Source organism: Canis lupus, chromosome 29 (genome assembly GCF_011100685.1).
Source record: "Canis lupus familiaris isolate Mischka breed German Shepherd chromosome 29, alternate assembly UU_Cfam_GSD_1.0, whole genome shotgun sequence".
Taxonomy (NCBI): Eukaryota; Metazoa; Chordata; class Mammalia; order Carnivora; family Canidae; genus Canis; species Canis lupus.
In genome coordinates this window covers 7546522-7569100 of record NC_049250.1, presented here as the reverse complement: position 1 = coordinate 7569100, position 22579 = coordinate 7546522, and the positions used below count along the sequence as shown (strand labels likewise).

Below are 22579 nucleotides of genomic sequence, written 5' to 3'. Positions count from 1 at the left end.
TCGAGCTAGCCTAATTGCTACAATTAACAAAATTAAATGGCTCATTGTGTTTTTATACAATTCCACCCACATTCTGGGGAGTTTTACTGTTGAATGAGTAATCCTACTGTTGAGACTGTTGATCCCAGGCACAGATTGAGTCTTTCTGTGTGCCCATTTCTAGGATTACAACTGGACCAGACATAGGTCCAGAGACAAAGCCCTGCAGTGGACAGTACAGCTTTCCTAAGTGAGCAGAGGAGATGCAACCCGACTGCTGAGATCACTTCACAGCCTGATACAGGTCAGGTCAGGGCCAGAGACTTGGAAATGGAAGTTGGGTGCTTCAGTGGGTAGGCAGTAGACGAAAATCACCCTTCTTCGGCCATGTTGAAATGCCCAGGCTTCAGAGGGGGAAGAAGGGTGTTATGAGTCACAAGCTGGCAGAAGCAATCATTTTGATTGTTTTCAGAAGTGACACTGGACTGTTGAAGATAAATGAACATGAGTTGATCTGCATCCATCACTGAATTTATAGAAACAAGCACCTCAGATCTGCTGTTTTCACCATGCACTTCAACCATCCTCTAAGCTATATTTCTGAAAGACAGTCTGAGCTATTTTTAAAAAGGCTTTAAGGAATTCTCCTTAGAAACATAAAAATGCAGGCATCTCATCCAAGTTTTATATAGAAACAGTGATGGCTAATGGCAAAGATGTATGAGAATGCAGGAGAGCATATATTTAGTGTAGAAAATGGTTCATTAGAAAAAATAGTGGATTCTTATCTAAACATTGTGGGAGAACTTCTTCCACTCGATGGCATTTGGTATGTTTAAAGGCAAATGTGTAACCTTACACAGTCTGGTAAGGACACAAGAGTTTTTCTTTGCTCAATTCAATCAGTTGGGAGAAAGAAACCTTGAAATGATTCAAACCTATTCTATTCAGCTTCTTAGAAGATGAAATCTTATAGGAGTGAAATAGCTTATTTAAGCTAAAAGTGATAAATTGCATCTAGGTATTTCCCTCAACATTACCAGTAGGTTGATGTCTTATATCGTATAGACAGGGATTGTAAGTTTGGGCTGAAAAAGAGGAGGTAAAAGATTTTTAACTAAAAATTCACGTGTTGGTAACACACCAGTTAATATGCATGAAAGGGCAGTATATACCTCATCTTTTTCATCTCTGTTCTTTTGTTGTGTGTGTAGATATATATGTAAACCATACATATATACATACATAACATATATGCATGTTACGGTATTTTAAGAAACAGTCATTGAGATTTCAATTATTCCCATTCACTTTTAATTGGTCAGTGCTATCACTTAATTTATTCATAGAGTAAAATAAATTGGGCATTTAGGAATTAAGCATAAATACTTCATTATACTTTTATCTTCTGGTATCTTCATATTTTATATTGTACTAATACTCGAATTGCATGTTCTTGCCAAGTCAGTAAGAAAATTTATTTCACTTGTTGGACTCATGGTATTATCAAAAATGAATAGTAATGGAGTGTCGGCAAAGCCAGTGTTACTGAACTAGACAGCACATAGTTAAGTAGGACAATGTGAATGGCTAAGAGGATTTAAAAGACATAGTCATCATGGGAGACCAAACTTTGACTTACTTGGAAATTTTTTTTTCTCCCACACAAATACTTAAAAACCTCAGTATGGTTAAGATATATATATATATATGTGTATATATATATGTGTGTGTGTATACACACATATATATATATACACACGTGTGTGTGTATATATATATCACATATGTATATATTTTTTAATCTTAAATACAGCTTCATTTTCAAATGCTAATTTGAAAGTGAAAAAGATGTATAACATTTTCTTTTAGAAAATTTATGGTCTTGGGCAAAAAGGGAGTGCTAAGAGCAGGACTCCCCTTCCCTCAGAGAATCCAAGGAGAACACAGGAAGTTGGATCCTACAGAGAAAGAATCCAGCATTTCCAATCTGTGTGCTAACTGTAGCATGTTCTTTTTGGGCTCTCTGGGCTCTCTGGTTACTGTCTGTGGAGGGTTTCATGGCAGATTGAAAATGAAATCTTAGGAAGAATTAAAATACAGATACAAAAATCAAACGTTGTTCCTTTGCACATTGACAATGTCTCTTTAAATCCTAATACTTTAAACTCTGTGTTTTCTATATATCTAGAAATGAATAATAACGGTTCTCATCACACCATCTGAGGGCAGCACAGTGCTTTTTCTGAATCATGGAAACAAGATTAGGTCACGCTTTTCCTCAGAAGCAGAATTTTTTGGTTCCTATAATCAATCTTGAGAGAGTTTGGAATTTATGGTGAAGATATCCTTTCCTTAGCAAGAATTTTTGACTAACTAAAACATCATCATCTTCAAGTATGTTGGATAATGGAGTATTTATGGCATTTGGGCAATTGCTGAGAAATACAAACTTTTTACACCCTCCTAACTGTATTCTTACCTCCAAGACAAAGCACAGTACATTATTGTTTATTCACACAGTACTCATTTTGACTCTTAACATGTTAAATGGGGTATCAAATTGAGAAATAACTCAGGACTTACATGATTGAGGAGTGTTGGGGCCTGCTGAGTTTGTGTTGATTGACACTCTAACTGTAATCTGGCATTTACTCATGAAATCAAAGGTATAGTTCAATTGAGCCATTCAATTTCCAAAGATCATCAATTAAAAGTTTTCTTGGAAATAATGAAGCTAATAACTCATGGTCCTGCACGAAAGTGAAGAATTTTTGCCAATATAATCATTTTTTCCATCTATAATGGGGGTGCAATGTTTTCACCAATTGCTGATAAGAAGAGCGTCTTCCTGGGCCTTTATTGACGACTAGGTAATCTTTTCACATCCAAACAAAAGATTATTATTTTTTAGTGGAAATCTTGCTTGGAGGATCAAACCATGGAGTGCTAGGAAAGTATCTCTACCAATAAAAAATCATCTATTTTTAAAATGTTGCTCTGGGGCTTTGTACCAAAGGAAGTCATAGATTGAACCCTCTGCCATTTCCTGTGGATGTCACTGGACTGCAGTCTCTGTGTGACACACCCACTATAGATGGTGGCTATAGAACTTGACTATTTTAAGTGGATTGTACAGTCCAAATCACAGAATAATTAAGCTAAACGGACTTTTCCCTCTTCTGTCTCTCTGTCTCTCTTTCTCTTTTTTTTAGTGACTTGACTAATATTTAATATATAAGTTGGGTTAACATAAAACCAGGGAAGGAAGTTTAAGACATCTTCCACTGTGGTCAGGTTTGTGATCATGGATGGATGAAGATAATCATTTACAGCTCTCACATCCTGGGAAACATTGGCCAGTCTTGACAAGCCCTTTCTAGTTAAGCTGATTCTCTTGTCACCTGATATCCTGATAGCACCCCTGGCCAGGTTCCTGGGGGCACCGACATTGCAAAGTAGGGTGATCTTGCAAGAGACAAGTGTTCTCAAACTGCTGAGGCAGGCTGATGGGATTTGTGGACCAGTTCCTGACATCCCAAGTAATTCTGATGCTTAAAGTGTTTTAAACGATTCCAGGTCTATAAAAAAAGTGATGATGCCTATATGTATACCCTATATTTTTTATTACAAAAATATTGAAATAATCCATGAGTTATTCCACTCTGCACCAACTATAAAAAAATACTATCAAAGTTTGACCGGCACTTTTAATGCAACGAAAAGCACCATGACTGAGGACACTGGGAACAGAAAGCAAGGGACGTTTACTTGCCGTACGGAGGTATTAAAAACCCAGAAGTTTGTTCAGAGTGCGACTTTACAAATGATTCAAATACAAATCTTAGCTGGATCTAGTGATAAGCCCTCCATCAGTTGGGAAGGGTTGTCTCATAGCATATTCACTGCACTGTCTGCTCATACTTACTAAAAAGTGTCCAAAGCCTCTAAAAGACACATCACTTTGACCTTGGGTTGGGGAGAGGGGAGTCTGTACACAGTGGGGAACTTGATGGTGCACTCTCACGTCCACTTTGGGGGGCTCATGCCACTCGTTCTCAGGTGTTTGGGACTTCCACATCAGTCCTGTGGTTGGACATGTTTGGCACTAGGAAGGTGTGGCGCAGCGTGCTCTGGACTCGCGCTTGCCTGTATTCACACAGAGCCATGCTTCCCTACGTCTCGAAACATCCAGTTCAGCATATTCCTCTCCTGTTGCTCTGCACCTATGAGCCCGCATGAGCTGCACAGGCCAGGAAATCAGACACTCCTTTTGCCTTGTTTCCCTGCTTCCTCTTCATGTACTTACTACATTTTTGCGACTGAAGACTGAATCATGATGATCATTTAGTTTACATCACGAAATCATTGAGAGCTCCCTGGTCTTGTCAAAAGCCATACATGTGCTGCATAGGATTTCTGTCGGAGAGGATGTTCTCAACTGAAAACTTAAAATAAGAGACAGATCCTGAAATGTGTTGAAAGTGAACCATTCTACCGATTCGCATACACATGTAAACAACAGTTGAGTTTGTTGTCCATTGGGTAGGATTTTCACGTGTGGTAGTGGTTTCCAGATGAGAATGGTCTATGAAATTCTTTCCTAAGTAGTACTATTTTTTTTTCTGGAGTCTTGAGGGATATATTTTCTCTCTGATTTTATATTCAGAATCAGAGCTTTGCATCAAGAAAAATCACCTAAGCTATTTTGACAGAGGACTGGTGCCGTGTGTGTGTGTGTGTGTGTGTGTGTGTGTGTGTGTGACTGTATATTTTTATGCAAAGGTCAATTAACTTCATCAAAACACCCTATTGATTGGAGGCAACATTTTCCGTGATCATAGTACCCTCTGGTGGACACGCTGAAAGTGGGCAGGAGGGGTTGGTAGCAACAAGGAGTCCTGCTGAGCTGGCCCGTTTCCCTTCCCTTCAGTGGCTGTTTTGGAAGGAGACCAGCAGCAGGCAGTCAGCTGATGCAGGGTCAGACGAAGCGCATTACAGCTCGTTGCCCTGCTCTAGGACAAAGTTTCATTATTGCCACGGCCCTGCTGCCACCCCTTCACCTGGAGGTTGTGGCTCCTCCAAGGCCTTGCATCTTATAACGTGGTTTCATACTCCAACCGCTCCTGGATCAGGGCATCATCTTTGTACTGCAGCCTCGGAGGAGACGGGGAACATTCAAAGGCTAAAATGGCCTTTCGAAGGCTTCTGTCCAAAACGTGTCTCTCCCACGCTGGGTACCTATTCCTGAACAGGTCAATTTTAATGACAGATTCTTCAATCCGTGGCAGGCGAGATGACGGGGTGGACGGAGCCGTGGGCCTCACCTGAAAGACAGGTACACACCCATCCCGCTCTACAAATTTCTGGTCGCGGTCGCTGGCGACACTGCGGTTGTTGGAGATGGACCGGAGCGTGCTGGTGGCCACTTCTGGAGGCAGGGTGAAGGCAGCGACTGGGTCCTCACAAGCACAACTGGGTGACTGCCCGAATCTGGGTCCATTGGGGTGAAAGAAGGCATAATACATCAGCATAAAAACGACGCCAGTTAAAAAGCTGCTGAACACCACACACAGTGCTGGGATGGCAAACGCATCTGCAAATGGGGGAGCCTTGTAGAGGTACCAGAGGGCACTCAAGGCTGTATTTTCCAGCAGGATCACAAAATAGTAAATGAAGAGCCTGCAGCGTGTCCTGCCTTCCTTGACGTTGAACCAGCTGAAGATGTAGATGATCCCCACCACCATGTCGAACACAATCTCTTCCCATTTGGTGATACAGAATTCTGTCTCACAGTGGACAATCCAGAAGGTCATGATGCACCAGTGGAGGACAATGAAGATCCCAAAGTACAGCTGGAAAACCGAGGCAAAGAGGGCGAAGGTGATGACTCTGGCAGCAATGGTGAAGAAATGCCAGCAGAACTGGATGACAACAGCCATGTAGCTGATGGGCTTCTTGTCATCTCGAGAGTCCCGGAGAGCCTTCTGGTAAGAGGCCAAGGCCCAAGCCAAAGACACGAGGGAGGCTGCCGCTGTGAATCCTACAAAGGCAAAAAGGAAGACATTTTGTCAAAAGTGACATGCAGTGCTGTCCCCAGAAAATAAGTCATATGGAGCTGGGGGCTTGGGACAAGTACCTGTGACCTCAGCAAAGCTCTTCACTTCTTTGAGTATTTAGCTGAGCTTAATCAGATGGGGCTCCTAGTGTCTGCCCTCTGTGGGCCCAACCATATGGAGAAGTCATGACCTATGACAGGAATGCTATTCAAAACACACGTGGGGTGTGGGATCTGGAAATGGGGTGGGGTGGGGTGAGCTTTCTGTGTATATGGTGGAAGTAGGTAAAGTAAGGAGGTGATTTTGTGTAGTTGGAAAACAGCTATGGACTGGAGGTTGACAGATTGGCTTGCTGTGTCAACTCTGCATGACTTTGGACAATCATTTCAACTGGTGTCCTCATTTATAAAGTGGATAATCTCCAAGGTTCCTGGCAGCTTTGAGATTCTGCGGATGAAAGGGATAAATAATCACTGGAAACCTGAGGGGCTAGCTGATTTACTTTCTGCTTCTAAACAAGAATAAATGCACTTCATTCACAAAGGAAAGTTTATTCTTTCTTACAAATAAGAAGGCCATAAAACCTCCTTGGTAATGTTTCTTGTCTTACCTGGTATGCAGTTTGTCCTACTATAATCTGAACATAATTCTTCCTATAGCTTTTGTCTGTTCCTTACTGCCATTCTCTTAGAAGAAGACATGTTTGCTCACTGGCACTCACCACTTATTCTTTCATAGAGGAAAGATTGTACAGAAATCACCTCTCAACCATTTCTCTTATTTTACGAACTGCATTTGTTTAGTATGTTCTTTAAAAGTTTGTTTACAAGTTTTTAAAATAAGTTTTATCATTTCCCTCCGCTTTGCCGTCATCTGCTGTGTCTGAAGCATTGCTTGTATGGTCCAGACATGGATAGGGCTCACCTGAAAACATACTGGCTTCCTTTAGGAGAGGAGCTCTTTTGGGGAATTCACTTTGCCACTGAAGGGTTAGTCAGTTTGCACACTGTGCGACACACCATAACAAGATTTACCAAGACTAAGAATAGGTTTTGAGTTTTACAGTCCAGCTGGCATTTCTCCACAGATCCATTAACTTATCATAACCAGGCCACCTTATAGTCTTTGGACAAGAAATAGAAGGATTGCCAAGAACTGGGGATAGAACTGTATTTTGTTTTTATATTTTGATAGAGAACGGCTGTTGTCTATGATCTTTGAAAAATGAATTGGAAAAAAATGACTCCTGTAGGAAAGATGCACACTAATTAATGGAAAACACAGTCAACCTCAACGATCATTTCTAACACATTCCCCTTGAGTAAGGTGAACTTCAAAAGACAATATTGGTGAGAAATACCTTCCAATGGCTACTTCTCATATCCACTCCCAATCAAGCTAGCAGAAAGCCCACATCTTACTCTGGATCTTCAGGGGTTTTTTTCTGGCCAGCACAGAAATCTTCTGCTACCATATCTCTCGAGCAGTTATGGCAATATTTTAGGTCAGTTGGAGACCAGCACACAAAAGAATTTTTGATAATGTAATTTCTTTTCTTTTTCTTGTGTTTTTAAAATATATTTTTTGTTGTTCGTTTGTTCTGTTTCTTTCTTTCTCTCTCTCTCTTTTAATGAAAGTATAATTTCTATGGGGTGGGAACCATCTACCTCAATTGTAAAGCAAATTTGGGAGATGAAAGGACACGGTGGGAAGAAAAGTAAGGAGAAGAAGAAGGTGAGACAATGGGAAATAAAGGGTCATGGAATAATGACTTCGAGAATGACACCCTTATTTTCAGTTTAGGACATAAGAACAAAAGGTTGTGCTGTTTTAATCCCAACACCTTTGAGTGACACAGAAGCTACTCATGACCTCGTTCCTTATCTCTACTGTTTGCTGCGGCACAGATGGTTTTGGAGTAGACTGTGTCCTCCTCTCTGAGTACGGTGCATCCCCTGCAGGGCGGCACCAGCCGAAAGCCCCACCTCCTGTTCACACCCTGGCGCCCTGAGGACGGCGTTCACGCGCAGCGCCACCTGCAGGAAGATGGCTGCATTGCTGGTCAACTAGACCAAGCGCTAGCTGACTCCGGAGAGTCGGAACCACGAGGGTACGGTTTTTCACAGGCAGGCGTTATTAAAGGCTGTTTTTCAAAGCAGTGACTAATGGTAAAGCATAACAAAACGTTGCATACACAGCATCCTTAAATCATCTGCTCTTGCATGTAAAAGAATTGGAAAAATAGCCTAGTCCATCTTCCCCTGTAATCTTCACCCCTTTTATTTTTATTTATTTTTAAAGATTTTCTACCTATTCATTCATGAAAGACACAGAGAAAGAGGCAGAGACATAGGCAGAAGGAGAAGCAGGCTCCTCGCAGGGAGCCTGATGTGGGACTCGATCCCCGACCCTAGGATCACGCCCTGAAGTAAAGGCAAGTGCTCAACCGCTGTGCCACCCAGGCATCCCTCTTCACCCCTTTTATTGCATGTCCTAAAAAAGTAATTGAGCCTGCTCCAGGACACTTCAGGAACTTGGTAAGAAAATATTCTGGCAATAGAAAAGGGAAGATTTTCTATCAGCTTTGCTTTCTATGTATCTTACAATTTACAAAGTAAATTTTTTGCCTATAGCCAAGGCAAATTTCATGTCCATGGATGACCCCCCCTTTATGAATTCTCTGCTATAGCAACAATTGGAATTTCCTTGGTTCGTTTGATTTTTTTCCTTTCTGTTTAGCAATTAATTTTTATAAGATGAATGTATCCCCAAACAGAAAATACAGGGCAATCTTAGACTTATTCCTTATTACAAATTCACATTACCATGAAATCCTTAATTTTTTGCTTTTACACAAATAATGTCAGCTCAGTTGTTTCAAGATAAATTCCCTTAGTAAGGCACTGCATTATCATTAAAGTAGAATTCTCTGGAACTTTTGATGCTGGCAGATAGAACCCTAAGTACTGTTTTAGCTAACAATGTATATTTTCACTCTTTATTTGAAAATTATTTCAAACTTAACAGGAGAATTGCAGAAGTAAAAAAGTTGTCTATTGAATATTGAATACTTATATTCTCTTTGCCCAGACTGTCATTTGGCCTCTTTTACTTTATCACTAGCCTCCACCTGCCCACCCCACCCCCTCTCTAGCCTTTTTTCTCTGAACCATTTGAGAGTAAATTGCATACATCTTGGCTGCTAGGGTCTGATTGTTCATGTCCCCCTCCATTCATATGTTGAAACCCTAACCCTTAAAGAGGCTGGTATTAGTAGGAGGAGCCTCTGGGAGATGTTTAAATTATGAATGGGATCAGTGCCTTCTAAAAGAGGCCCAGAGAGCTTCCTAAGCCCCTTCTGCCACCCAAGAATACTATGAGAAGTCTTCAGCTCAGAAGAGAGCTCTCACCAGACTATGCTGGCACCCTGATCTTGGACTTCTAGCCTCCAGAACTGTGACCAATATATTTCTGCTGTTTATAAACTATCCAGCTTGTAGTATTTTGTTATAGCAACTCAAAAAGACTAAGACAGGGATGCCTGAGTGGCTCAGTGTGTGATCCCAGGGTCCTGGGATTGAGTCCTGCATCTGGCTCCCCACAGAGAGCCTGCTTCTCCCTCTGTCTATGTCTCTGGCTCTCTCTGTGTCTCTCATGAATAAATAAATAAAATCTTTTTTTTTTAAAAAGGACTAAGACAATGGTTCTTTACCCAAAAATATATCAATGTCTCTTTCTTATGACTAGAGATATTCTTTTAGATAACCACAATAAATTTATCAACTTTGGTCAATTTAACACTGATACAATACTTTTTTTCTAATCCACTGTATCCACTATCAATATTCCAATTTCATCAATTGACTTTAACAATGTCTATTTAGGATTTTCCCCTGTGGTACAGAATTGAGTCTGGAATCAGATATTGCATTTGGTTGTCTTATCAATATAGTTTTTTTAATCAGAAATATTTCCACTGACTTTCTTTCTTTTTGACATTGGCATTTTTTTGAAGAGTACAGTACAAAAAAAAAAAAAAAGAGAGTGTTCCTTGTTTTGGATTTGTCTGTTTCCTCATGGTTAGATTCAGGTTACACATCCCAAGCTGGAATATTATGTAAGTGACACTGAACAATATTTCCAGCACCTCCCACACCATTAAGATATTGAAATACAAGGATTTCCTCAGTAGTTCCAGGAATATATAATGTGTCCATCAGAATTTTGGTGCAAAAGAATGAATAGCTTACAAAACTTCACTCTAAAATCAAACACACAAAACAGCTACAGAAGACTCAATGGGATTCTCTTATTTATTAAAAGGTTGCAAGAGATGATAGGACCTCAGATCTTATCTAGTGCAATGATCTCATTTTATAGAAAAGAAACCAAGTCTCCCTTGGAGAGCTTATGTGATTTATCTTCCCTCTTTCTTTCCCCTCTCTTATTTCTGATGAAAATTGCCCTTCTACTGCAAAGCTACCCTCTGCTTCCTGGAAAAGAGACTTTTCAGTTAAACCCTCTGTATCCCAGCTCTTCCTCCACAAGATTGCAAACATGTGATAAGCTTCCTTTTACCCCAAGAATAGCCTTTCACTTTACTGAATCTCTTCCTCTTTATTTCAGATTTGTCTGTTTCCCATTTTTCCTTCTATTCTTTATCTCTTGCTTCTCCATTTTTATCTGCTCATCCTTGAGTTACTGGCACTGGTTGGGATGCTGCACCTGGGCCTCCTCCCTTAGCAGCCTCTCCCTGAGAGATTCCCTGCACTCCAGCATCTCCACTCCTCTAGTCTACCTCAGCACTCAGCACACCTATCTCTGCACCAGACTTTTCTGGCCCTAGAGGCGTGTGTCTGATTATTTCCCCAAGAACCTGCAGGCCTACAGTCTTTGTGTTCCATGTACACAGGATCAATGGGATACCTGGAAGCAATCTGGCTGTAGATGACAGTGTTTGCGTTCTCATGGAAATAAGACAAATCTTCTTCCTCTATGCCCCCTGATGTTAGTGTAATACCCTTCTCAGAAAGAGAGAGAACATGAATTTCTGGGTAGGCTGCCACAGTTCTAAGAAGATGATTTCGAATGCCACTTGACTGACTAAGAAATACGAGATTGCAAAACCATCCAAATCCAAGGATTCGCAATATGTGCCATTTGGGTGCATTGCATCTGGAGGGGTCCAGAATAAACCACTGTAAAAATTATTTCCAGTTGAAGGCATTTGAGTTCCTGGAATCTTTTATCTGCCTTAAAGCAGAGTGCCTTAAAAGAACTCAATTATCATAAATGCCCTCCCCAGGAGTAACTTGAACCTTCTTGGAGAGGAAAAGTCAGCACCACACCCAAATAGACTATCATAAAACTATTATATCTCCCCTCCACTTTTTTATAGTGTTTTATTTCTCCACAAGTCACTTGTTTTTCCATAAATGCCTTTTCTCCCCCACTTTTTAGAAATCATTTGTTTTCCCAGAAGTGTCCATCTGCCATCTCTCATCCCCTATTAAGATAAATTCCAAAATCTAATGACCTCCTAGAGTCAGATTTCCTTGGGAATGCTTGTGTGTGCACACATGATTACATACATAATTTACATACTCGCACACATGATTACATATGTAATTGAGTCTGTATTTTGTCTTGCTAATCTGTTTGTTGATTTAATTTGCAGGCCCTCATACATATAACTAAGAGGGTAGAGGAGAAGTTCTTCCTTCCAGTAAACCCCGAATTGAGTCCAGCTGACCCCAGGTAATTTTGTTTTCTCACTGCAGCCCAAAGAATTGATCTGACTTGGAATAAGACAATTCAATGATCATAAAGTCAGTGTGGCAGTTTATCCTATAATTTTGAACTGAATATCTCTATATATTTGGATAAGATTTGGTAAAAGAAGTAGCACCTTTGGAAATATAATCCAAGAATTTTTCTTTAAAAACCTCTAGATGAGGTCGGGATTACTTCTGGATTCTGAGATCTGTGCATTTGAATTGTTGCAGAGGTTGCTTAGTAATTCAGAGACTAGTTCCTCAGAGGAAGACTAAGGTACTTTTCCATTTTGAATAAAGATTTTTTATTCAGAATGAGGGTTTTGAATCTGATACTAGCTAGTTATCTAATTAGCATTTCAAAGAGAACTGATAGAAATCAATATTGTGTTGTTCAAGTGAATAACAAAGTTTTGACTTTCTTCCCTTTTTTCTCCTTGCTTCCTTTGGGTGTCCTTTCCCCAACTAGTGTTTACATGTTTTGTTTTTTTTGTGTGTGTCCTTTTCTTCCTTCTCTTTCTTCTCCTCTCTATGACAGTCTTTCCTTCTGTCCTGCTTTGCTTCTGCTCTGCTCTTCTTCACTCTTTCCCCCCATTTCCTGGGGGAAACATGACATGAAGTTGAATTATTTTTTAAACAGTAGTTGTATTAATGAACTAATGTTTGGTGTTGCCCAAATGTAACCTTCTCACTGTTCCTAAAACTCAAATAAATTCAAAATAAGAAAGGAAATTAGTCTTTTTCAATGTCAATGGCCTGCTCTACTTGCTCTTCTCCTGCCTTTGCTCTGAATCCCATGGCTTTGCTCCAAATCCAGATTTGCTTTCAAGGAACTCCATTGAAAGAATTCATTACTGCTAACCTCTGTTTTTTTATTACAAGTAACTTGCTTTCCTATAATATTCCTCAAGTTGGATCTAAATGCAATCCTAAGGAAAGATGTAGAAAATTTATATATTTTATTTAGGATAAAATAATAGTTCAGAGAATGGTTGATGGGGGCTAGAGGAGGGTGTTGTGAACAAAAGCTCTACCATCTCACTTTAAACATTTCCTTTTTGGAAGAATGGAAAGAATGGGTCTGGTATAGGCTAAAAGACCCTTGGAAATATTACAATGCAAGAAACTGTTTTGATTTGGGGACCTGAAGACTAGGAGGGGGCTACTTCTCACCGCCAAGTGCAAATTCATTCACTCTACAAACGTGTTTTCATATCAAGTGTGCTATCCCCTTCCTTCAGAGTACATATCCTGGTCTAAAATTATGTTTGATCTTGTGCTTTAATTTACTTCATTTTAATGTTAATTATTTAATTTAATTTAAATTTAATTATTGTGTTGACCTTTAGGTAAGGATGAGTGCCTCCTTGTTTACCTTCCTGTCCTCTACTACCTTGTATGGTACCTGGTGTATGTTAAGAATTGGCACTTAGAGAAAAAGCAAGGCAGAAGGAAAGGTAGAATGGAAGAGAGAGCAAGAGAGAGGAAGAAATAGAGAGGAAGAAAGAGTATTCCAAATATAAAGCTGGAACCACAGAGAAAATGAAAATTTCAAAAAATGTGCACAATTCTTCATTGCTCTCCTACTCTGCTTCTTCACAATTTCCTTTTTTTTTTTTTAATTTTTATTTACTTATGATAGCCACAGAGAGAGAGAGAGAGGCAGAGACACAGGCAGAGGGAGAAGCAGGCTCCATGCACCGGGAGCCCGACGTGGGATTCGATCCCGGGTCCCCAGGATCGCGCCCTGGGCCAAAGGCATGCGCCAAACCGCTGCGCCACCCAGGGATCCCCTTCTTCACAATTTCTATCTGAGCTGTAAATGCCAAAACACGGAGAAATAAAGTCTGTATTCCTGTCGTGTTGTTTGTGGTCTGGGTGTAAACAATTCTTGGAAATCCTCAGAGAATGCTTCATAGGATTTATAGCCTAATTCCCCAGATGTAGGAGGTTCACGGAATTGAACCAAGTACTCTAATTCTTTGATTCTTCAACAAACAGAATGAGCCTGTCTCTTCCCTCCTCCTTAGGGAGGGTAATCACAGCCCTTCTCTTGAAAAGGCCAGCCAAGGGTTACAGTCCCAGGGAAACACCTGGCTCCTGACCCATATTTATAATCAAACTGGGGCTGGTAAGATAGGGCTCTTTTACTTTTAACTTAAAACATTCATTATTAGGTAAAAATTCAAACATATACAAAAACAGAGGGAATAATACAATGGATATATACCCTTCCGGCAGAATCTGTATCCATCACAAGGGAAGATGATTTTTGGCCAGCAGAGGGCGCCTCTGGATGTCGCCTTGGATCTACTCCTTCCTGAATCTGAATATTCCTGCATCGGCTCTTTTCCTGAATGCTCATTTCCCTGTACTGACGGAGACAGAAGGGCTGGGCTAGAAGCTAACTTGCTGATCACTGATGTTTTACCAGCACATTTTGGAAAACTTGGCCGTGTATCCCTCATGGCCACCCGATCTCCTCTGGCTCATCTTGTCCCTGCCTCTCTGAGCTTCAGACACACATTGCCTTGTCTCCAATCCTCACATGTTGAATAAGACTGCATTTTCTTCCTAGGAGGAGGAAACTCTGGGGTCCCACTTGAAAAGCCACTTCTCTCCAAAGAATCCCTCCTCATCTCTCAGTTCCCATTTTGAGCATCATATCTTAGGAAAGTCTTTCCTAGCCTCCAATCTACATCCTGTCATTTGTTGTAAGACCCTACAGCACCTTGCATTTGTTCTTCACTCTGCACCTTGGCACACCTGCTGTCACCATACATTTGTATGGTTGATGATAGACACATCTACCCAAAAGGGCTGGATCTGTATCCTGTGGCTGACCATTATGTTCCTGACATCTGACACTTTCTTTGTGTCAGGTTCTGAAATTAGTGCATTTGTTATTTAGTAGCTGCTCTCATATTGTCTATTTGCCCAATATCTTGATTTCACACATCTTGACTTCCATTTCACCCCATTTTTTTCATTCTGTCAATTTCAGCATTTTCTGTTGGAATTTTAGGTATTTCCTCACCAATAGTTTGGGAATGGATGATTTACAACAGCACCCTTCTCAGCTATGCGGGTGAGATGATCATTTCACTGTTCACACCATATACTATCTTATCATCACAAACACAATAACTTTTCTTCTGAATGTACAGTCCTTAAACAAATGAGACATTGACTTTTAGATGATGACATAATATTGGTTTCCTGAATATTGATTTTCAAAAAAATTTTATGGTTTCCTTAGCACATTTGAGGCTCATATCCTAGACAAGTAAAAGAGGAGCAAGCATTTGTTGGGTCCTTGCTTTATGCACTTGTGATGTGCTGGGTACCTGCGTCCTTTGTTCAATCTGAAGTTCATGATAATGCTTTGAAGCAAGCACTCTTTGGCACTCAGGGAAACAGAGATATAAAGAGTTAAACAACTTCCAAGCTCATGTAATTATCGAGGAGGGCAGGCATCACAATTCACAGATTCCAAACTCTGTTCACCATGACAGTAGACCTATCTACAACTGGGATGTGAGGCATGGGCAAGCATAGTGAGCTCTCAAATCTCTTGTGGTCTAAGCTCCCAGGAAAACGGCAGAGAAACGTACATGACTCTGGAATAGTGCCACCTTTTCACGCAGCTGACTCCTAAAGGTTCCCACCACACCTGCTCCTTCAGGGTCTCAGCAACCATATTTGTTCCCAGGCTAAGGATCCCCCTTTGGATTCTTTTCACAAAACAGATCAGAAGCATGAATACCTAGGAGGAAAACCATGCTTTTCTCTCCTTCACATTTTCTGATCTGAAACAACTCTCCTGGTTTTTCTGGATTTTCACTTGAGGAAAAACTGTTGCCCAATTTCAGTTAATTATATGACCTAAGAGTGGGAGCTCCCAAAATGAAGATCCAGAACCAGAGTGGTTTTCCATTTCTTCAGCATGCTTAGAACTTGTCTCTTAGTTACAGATACAAAAGCAGCAAATCCTCTTGGCTGGACTCATATTGAATTCACCCAGTTAAAAGAAGGTAATAATTGAAAAAAAAATGTAAAGCTCTCTGTGCTCTCTCTGATCTTCAGTGAGTGTGGTGAAGGAAAGGAAAGTAATACAAGCTCACCAGGTCTCGGATGTTTTAAATATTGCATTGAAACCATTTATCTCTAATTTAAACCTTGTAATAGTTCTGATTAAAAATATTTAAATGCTTAATATGTTTAGTTTTGGTAGGGATATGCATACTTCTCATAATCCATTCTGAGGATTTCAACTTGTTTGCAAGGCAAATTTTAAGGCTGCTAAGGTGTTGATAAGGGAAACATTGAATTGAAATTTAAAAAAAGTGTTTTAATATGAAACTAGTTGAAGAAAGTTGTTGGAGGAAGCGAAGTGTCTTAACAAATGTGGGAAGTTATTTCCTTCTGAGGTGAAAAGAATCAGAGATGATTTCACATAGCTCCATCTATTTTATAATCTTAAATTTTATTATTTTTAGATTTTTATTAAAATTTCCCAGGAAGACAAACATATTGTGTGGGGGAATTTGAAAATATCTCATGCTTTCTCTAAAAGCATGAGAAAAAAAAATTCTGTAAATAAGAGGAGGCAAGAAAGTCAAAATTCTCTGCACAATATTACAAAATGCGTGGTTAAATTTATACTGAAAGTAAAATGATGGTAGAAATTACTACTCAAAAGACATAAAATAAGGGAACTGAGATGTTTAATAGGATTGAAGTTTTCTTTATTTTCTATTTCTTTAAAAAGTTTTTGGCCACCATGCTGTTTCTTTCTTAAAATTTTTCTCCTTTGGTGGGTAGAGGGTGAAATGGGGCAAAATGAAGAGAAATAGAGACGGAAACGGGTAGAGACAGAGGCTGTGTCCTTCTCTTACCCATCAAAGAGGGACATGGCTGGACAATGGCAAGACTAAAATAATAATTTAAAAAATCCCAGCAGGTATCAATCATCAAGCAGGCTTGTCACATTTATTATTTTATTTCTTACAGCATCACTTCTTTGATGGTGATTTTGCCCATCTTACAGATGGGGAAACTGAGGCCTAGGGGTGATATAATCAGAGGATTTGGAAGGGGCCCAGAAGACGGAAAATGGTGACAAGAAGTACCAGGTATTGAGAACACCAATGCAGTCCTTGAAGGAACTGCAAATCTGCATGGGAGGCAGAGATTTACAAGCACATGTGTACAACCTGGCGAACAGAGCGTGGAGAAGAGAGAAGAAACAGTATTTGCCCAGAGGCCCTGTCCTGGAAAAGAAGGCAGCCCAGGAAGAGACAGGCACATGCCGAAGCTTACAGGTGTGGGGAGGGTGTTTGAGGCGAGCCGGCAGGGGGACCGTGGACATGTGTACCAGACGTAAGGACTTGCACCTGAACCTCATCCTGGAGGCAAAGGCACCTGCACACTAAGCTGTGTACCATCCCTGAGGTGCAAGGTGAACGCAAGTGGGTGGAGAGCTCCTGGCAGAGGCGGGAGGCTTTGCCAGACATCCGAGGGAGACAACAGTGAGGATGGGGGGATCTATACCTGCTAGCTGTATGGCTCCAGCAAGTCACTTGATTTTACTTAGTCTTCATAGGTTTGAGCAAGGATCAATGAAATAGTGTCCATCAAAGCATTTTGTGAGCAGGAAACTTGCTATATAAATAAAATTAGCCACTCCAGATCCTGGCTTTTCTCCTAATCTTGCTCCCTTCTGCCCACCTCCCCCCTCTCCATGCCTAGGAGCCCTTCTCCACCTGGATTCAGAGGAAGTTTTACTGGAGGAGGTTGGCTTTAACAGAATAACAGGGCAGAGACAGAACAGGGTAAGAGGTTCAATCTACAGGGTAAGGAAACATTTTTTTTTCCCTTTACAGATATTAAATAATTTTTTGACAAGATACTGTTTCTAAAAATCACTTTAAAATAGGAAGAAAACGGGACACCTGAGTGGCTCAGTGGTTGAGCATCTGCCTTCCGCTCAGGGCGTGATCCTGGGATCTTGAGATCGAGTCCCAAATCGGGCTCCCTGCAGGAAGCCTGCTTCTCCCTCTGCCTATGTCTCTGCCTCTCTCTGTCTCTCATGGATAAATAAATAAAATCTTTAAAAAAAATAAAAATAAATAAAGAAATAGGAAGAAAAAAATAATTGGCATATTTACCTAGGTGAAATATGTACTTCATTTTATTTAGGTTGAAGGGTAATAAAGCAGAGGCCACTCAGTTGGAAGGAAGGAGGAGATGCAGAAGAAATTATTTGAGGGTTTGCAGAAAAGTATGAGGCAGGGACAGCTTTTGCTGACCAGGTCTTGGGAAAGCCCCGGTTACCAGGGCAGTGATGGTCTACAGGGTTTGTCTGAGTTGTGTACATGAAAAGAGGGTTCCCAGAGAAGGGTATGGCTTGACCTAGAGCACAGGCCTCCTGGAACCTGAGGGCCTCTGGGCACCAGGTAGGTCCCTCCTAAGGGTTGGGGGGCGCCACGGAGACAGGGCAGAGGGTAGTGAAGGGCTGCCAGTTGGAGAAAGACAGGGTGGAAGAGGAGATGGTTGCCCCAAGCCAGGGTCCTTGAGAAGCACAACAAATGCTTCATTTATCTGCTTTTGATCACTTATTTTTCCTGGCTTTATACCTCAATTTTGGCAGAAATGGATGTACTTTAAAAAATACCTTGCTTTTATTAATTTTTATTTTTTAAGATTTTATTTATTTTATTCATGAGAGACACACACACACACAGAGAGAGAGAGAGAGAGAGAGAGGCAGAGACACAGGCAGAGGGAGAAGCAGGCTCCATGCAGGGAGCCTGACATGGGACTTGATCCCAGGTCTCCAGGATCAGGCCCTGGGCTGAAGGTGGGCGCTAAACTGCTGAGCCACCTCAGCTGCAGTTTTTTTTTAAACAGGATGTAGCTTTCTCTAAGGGTCCCCAATGTCTGATCGTTTCTCTGGCATGCAGGTTGGAGGACAGTAGGAGGAGGCTATTACGGAAGCAGGGTGGGGCGGCCCGGGATGCCTTAGCTTTAGCCCTATTTTCCAGTGTCTTGCCCTTTGGGTTGCCTCATTTTTACTTTGTCAATAAAAAGGACGCGGCTTGCTGCTGGGACCATTTAATAATGCAACAATAAATTGTGCTTTCAAGCCCCGAAATGCTTTTCTAGATGATTTACAAAAAATGACTCAATACCCCGAGGACACAGATTTGTAGCATTATCTGTTCTTACGGTTGGACTGGCTCAGAGGAAGCTCACCCTGTGAGGATCCCCGGAGGTTCACAAATGGCAGGAAGCCAGGGAGCCTGGGGTTCAGTCTTCCCTGCCATCCCCACCCACCCCAGTCACTCTTCCTGCACTGGGACCTGTGTCCTGGCCTCTCTCCTCTCCTCCTGGTCCTCCTGGGGGCGGGGGTGTCAATGGGCATACTCCTTTGGGAGACACTCCGTGCTTTTGGGAAAGGAAGACGAGTGCTTCTCAGAGAAAAAAGGCTCTGAGAGCATCTAATAAGATGAGGAAGATTGCCCTGGAGAAGGGAGTGGCTGGCTGCTTTTTCTCGGGGAGCCTCAGCAGGTTCTGGGGACACTCCTCTACATCCCCACCTGCCCCTCCCTGAGCTTAGGACCCCATCAGGCAACGCCTCCCATCTGGCCTGGTCTCCAGCTCTCCCGTCCAGCGGCTTTTTCACTTTGTGGATAAAGTGAACTGGCTCCAGTGCACATCTGATCAAGTGTGTTCCCCGCTGAAAATCCTCCAGGGCTTCCTGTTGCCTCACAGGGTAAATGAGGAAGTAAACCCTTCCAGAACCGGCCCTTTCAACCCCCTCCCGTTCTCCCTCATTCCCTGCCTCAGCCACCCATACCCTTCCTCTCTTTTGCCTGGGCCTCTGTGTCCCCTCTTCCAGCCTGCCTGAAGGATTTCTGCATCAGAGGCCCCAGCTCACAGGTTGGCTGGGAAGCCCACCTGGTCACTCCCCATTACCTGAGCACTGACTTCCACCACATCTGTCATGGCCAGGGGACCTGCCTGCACTCCAAAGCCCCCATCCTTGTCCTGTACCCATCAGACACAAGGGGCTGTGCCATTTTGCCTGTGGCACGTGGGTGGCTCTATAAATACTTTTAACTCTTAACTCCCAGGACTGTGGCTAGCAGAAGGGGAAGTAGCTTTGAAGGTGCTTTGTAACCTGTAAAGATTGTTGAGGAACATTGTGAACATTGTAATACATCTGTGGATGTGAGAGAGGCCTCCTTTCCCAAAAGGATGGACTGTCAGACCCTTCGAGGATCCTTCTAATCTAAGTGTCTTAGATGACAAAACGTCTGGTACTGTATGAGTCTTCAAAAACTTGTGAGTGATACCAGCCTCCAGCTCCTCTGTACACGGGTATTGAGACCAACTGAAACATCTTTTCTAGCATAATCTCATTTTAGAAAGAAGTAAGCCCCCCAACGGCTCAGACAAACTAGCTTTATATGTACCATATGTGATGATGGCCCAGTTCCTCACAACACTTGCTCCTGAGAAGGGAGTTGCCTTTTAGCTGATTGGTCAGAATCTGGGTGCTCTCTCAGTTACTGCATGTTTGAACCTTAAAATTCTGTTTAGGAAGACACATTTACTTGAAATAACCTATGTCGCTGCCGGATTATAGAGACAGACTCACAAAATCAGTAAAAAGAAAAAAAAAAGATGGAAAAGAAGAAAAGGGAAGTAAAGAAATTTAACTCAATTTAAGAATTATTCCTGGAAGTATGAGTTCACCATTAAGTTTGGGCTCTGACAGGTTTAGAACACGCTACCCCAAAATATGACACCTGAACATATTGTTTATTTCAAGCTGGAAGACTTTGAGAAACAGCAGATACAGAAGGGATTTTCTGACCTTCCCCTGAAGTTGGTGATAAGACCCTGAGGTGAAAGGTGTCCTCCCTCTACCTGGAGGAATGGAGCCTCCTATCTCTGAGGATGGGGGGACTCCAGAGGGACTGGAACAAATAGACTGTGCACAGTTTCCCTCAGTTTACCACAGACCCCTAACTCATACCTCCTTGCTCCCTATCCCATTTCCCCACAACTTTCCCATCTTCATTAAACCTATTATCCAAACGTGCAGTTTATTGCTTCTTTGGGTCTTCATTTCCTTGGGAAAATTTGTGTACCAGGTAAAACTTTTATTAAATAAATTTGCAGGCTTTACCCTTGTTAATCTCTGGTTACAGGAGCTCCGGTAAAAAATTCAGAAGGGTAGAAAGAAAATATGTTTTCCCACTCTTAGAGCTCCTACAAATCAGCTTTTGAAAGCAACAGAGTAAGTGGTTAGGAAGAGCCTGTGTAAGGTGACATGGAGCGTCCTCAATGCCTCCTAGTCCTGTCCTCCATCAGCAGTGTCCTCGGGAAGGGGGAGGAGGGAAAGGCAGCTTCTGAAGCTGTCCTAGATGGTGAAAAAATGGTGACAAAGGAAAAGGTAACATTTCTCAGTCTGTATATTGTTTGATACGTATGTATCACTAAAGGGAGTTAAGTGGTAGGAACAGACATTGGGCCATTTCATCTCCATCCCCCAAAGCTTATATATTTAAGGTGGCTTTAAAACTATTTTCTATTGACTCTTTTCATTGAAAAAAAGGGAGGGGGGTTGCTTTTATGCAGAATCACTTCAAAATCAGGTCAATACAGGAATCCCCAGTTCAAACCAGTCGATAGCCTGAACGTGGAAGCCCTTTAGAGACCCATGTAAATCAGTAACGATCATTCTGTGGCCAGTAGTTGTCATGCGCTTCTTTTAAAATTACTTCATGCTCACTTGTTCAGTACCACAGATATTTACTGGGCTAGGAAGGTGCCTAGTTAGTGCCTGGAGGACTCAGGGAGAGCCTAATCTTCCATCTCTCTGGAACTTTCTGGGTTTTTTGACCCGTATCTGAGCCTGGACCTGCATCATGTTTCCCTGACACTCTGTGATATCTGAACCACCCTCTTTGGGAAATTATCCTGCCCCCCTCCACTGGTAGCCAGAAGCTCCTCTTCTTGTTCCCTTACTTACCACCTCATGTATACCTTAATTTTAATTTTCAAGCTATTTATTAACCTTTCTCTTTTTGTGGAATCCATGAAAGTAGGGACTGAATTCTATTCTTTGCTATACTCCCAGAGACTCAGGAGATGCCTAGTGCACTTGATAATTACTTCATAAATTGCACTGAATTGAACTGAACTGAATTTGGAGATGTTTTAAATTGAGGTATTGCTTGGATGCAGTTCTTAGCTATAATAAAGAGATACAACCTGGATCTGGGACTATTTATTAGTGTCTTGGGGCTGAGGTAGCCCACAGGGACAGACTCTATAAAACACAAATCATCAAGATTCCAATGTGCATTCCTTCCCTGACCCAGGCATGTTCCTAATAGGACACAAGTAAATTAAATGCATGCCACCACCAGGTGTAAAGGTTTTTCAATTAGGATTTGGTATGCTAGCAAGCAGTAATTTCCCAAGACAGAGACTTTTAAATGGAAATGACCAACTCCAGATTCAAAGCTCTCTCCAAATCTTCTAAAATTGGCCAGAATAAATTATTTTGAGCTTCTAAAACACAGATGGGGCGATTTTGATTGCATTAAGAGAAGTGTAAGTCTGAGTTCTCAACAAAAACTCTTGGGTTATAGATGTCTCAGGATGTTTCAATTTGTACAATACAAGGAACTGTACACTTTAGGGTACTAATGTACGAAAAAGGACTTGAAACAGGTAGTTGTATAATCA

General features: G+C 41.5%; 1 protein-coding gene across 2 annotated transcripts in view; it reads right to left on the bottom strand.

The window, feature by feature from the left end:
- XKR4 (XK related 4) overlaps nucleotides 1-22579 on the bottom strand; it is a 442293-nt gene that overhangs the window by 11932 nt on the left and 407782 nt on the right. Inside the window, exon 3 of one of the 2 annotated variants that reach the window (XR_005380961.1) lies at nucleotides 3908-6022. Coding sequence is in view for 1 of the 2 variants with exons in the window: in XM_038579326.1 (XP_038435254.1) it covers nucleotides 5076-6022 (947 nt within the window). In the remaining variant the exon portion in view is untranslated. Of the gene's footprint in view, nucleotides 1-1756; nucleotides 6023-22579 lie in introns of those variants that run through there. The other variant, XM_038579326.1, reaches the window with a different exon arrangement.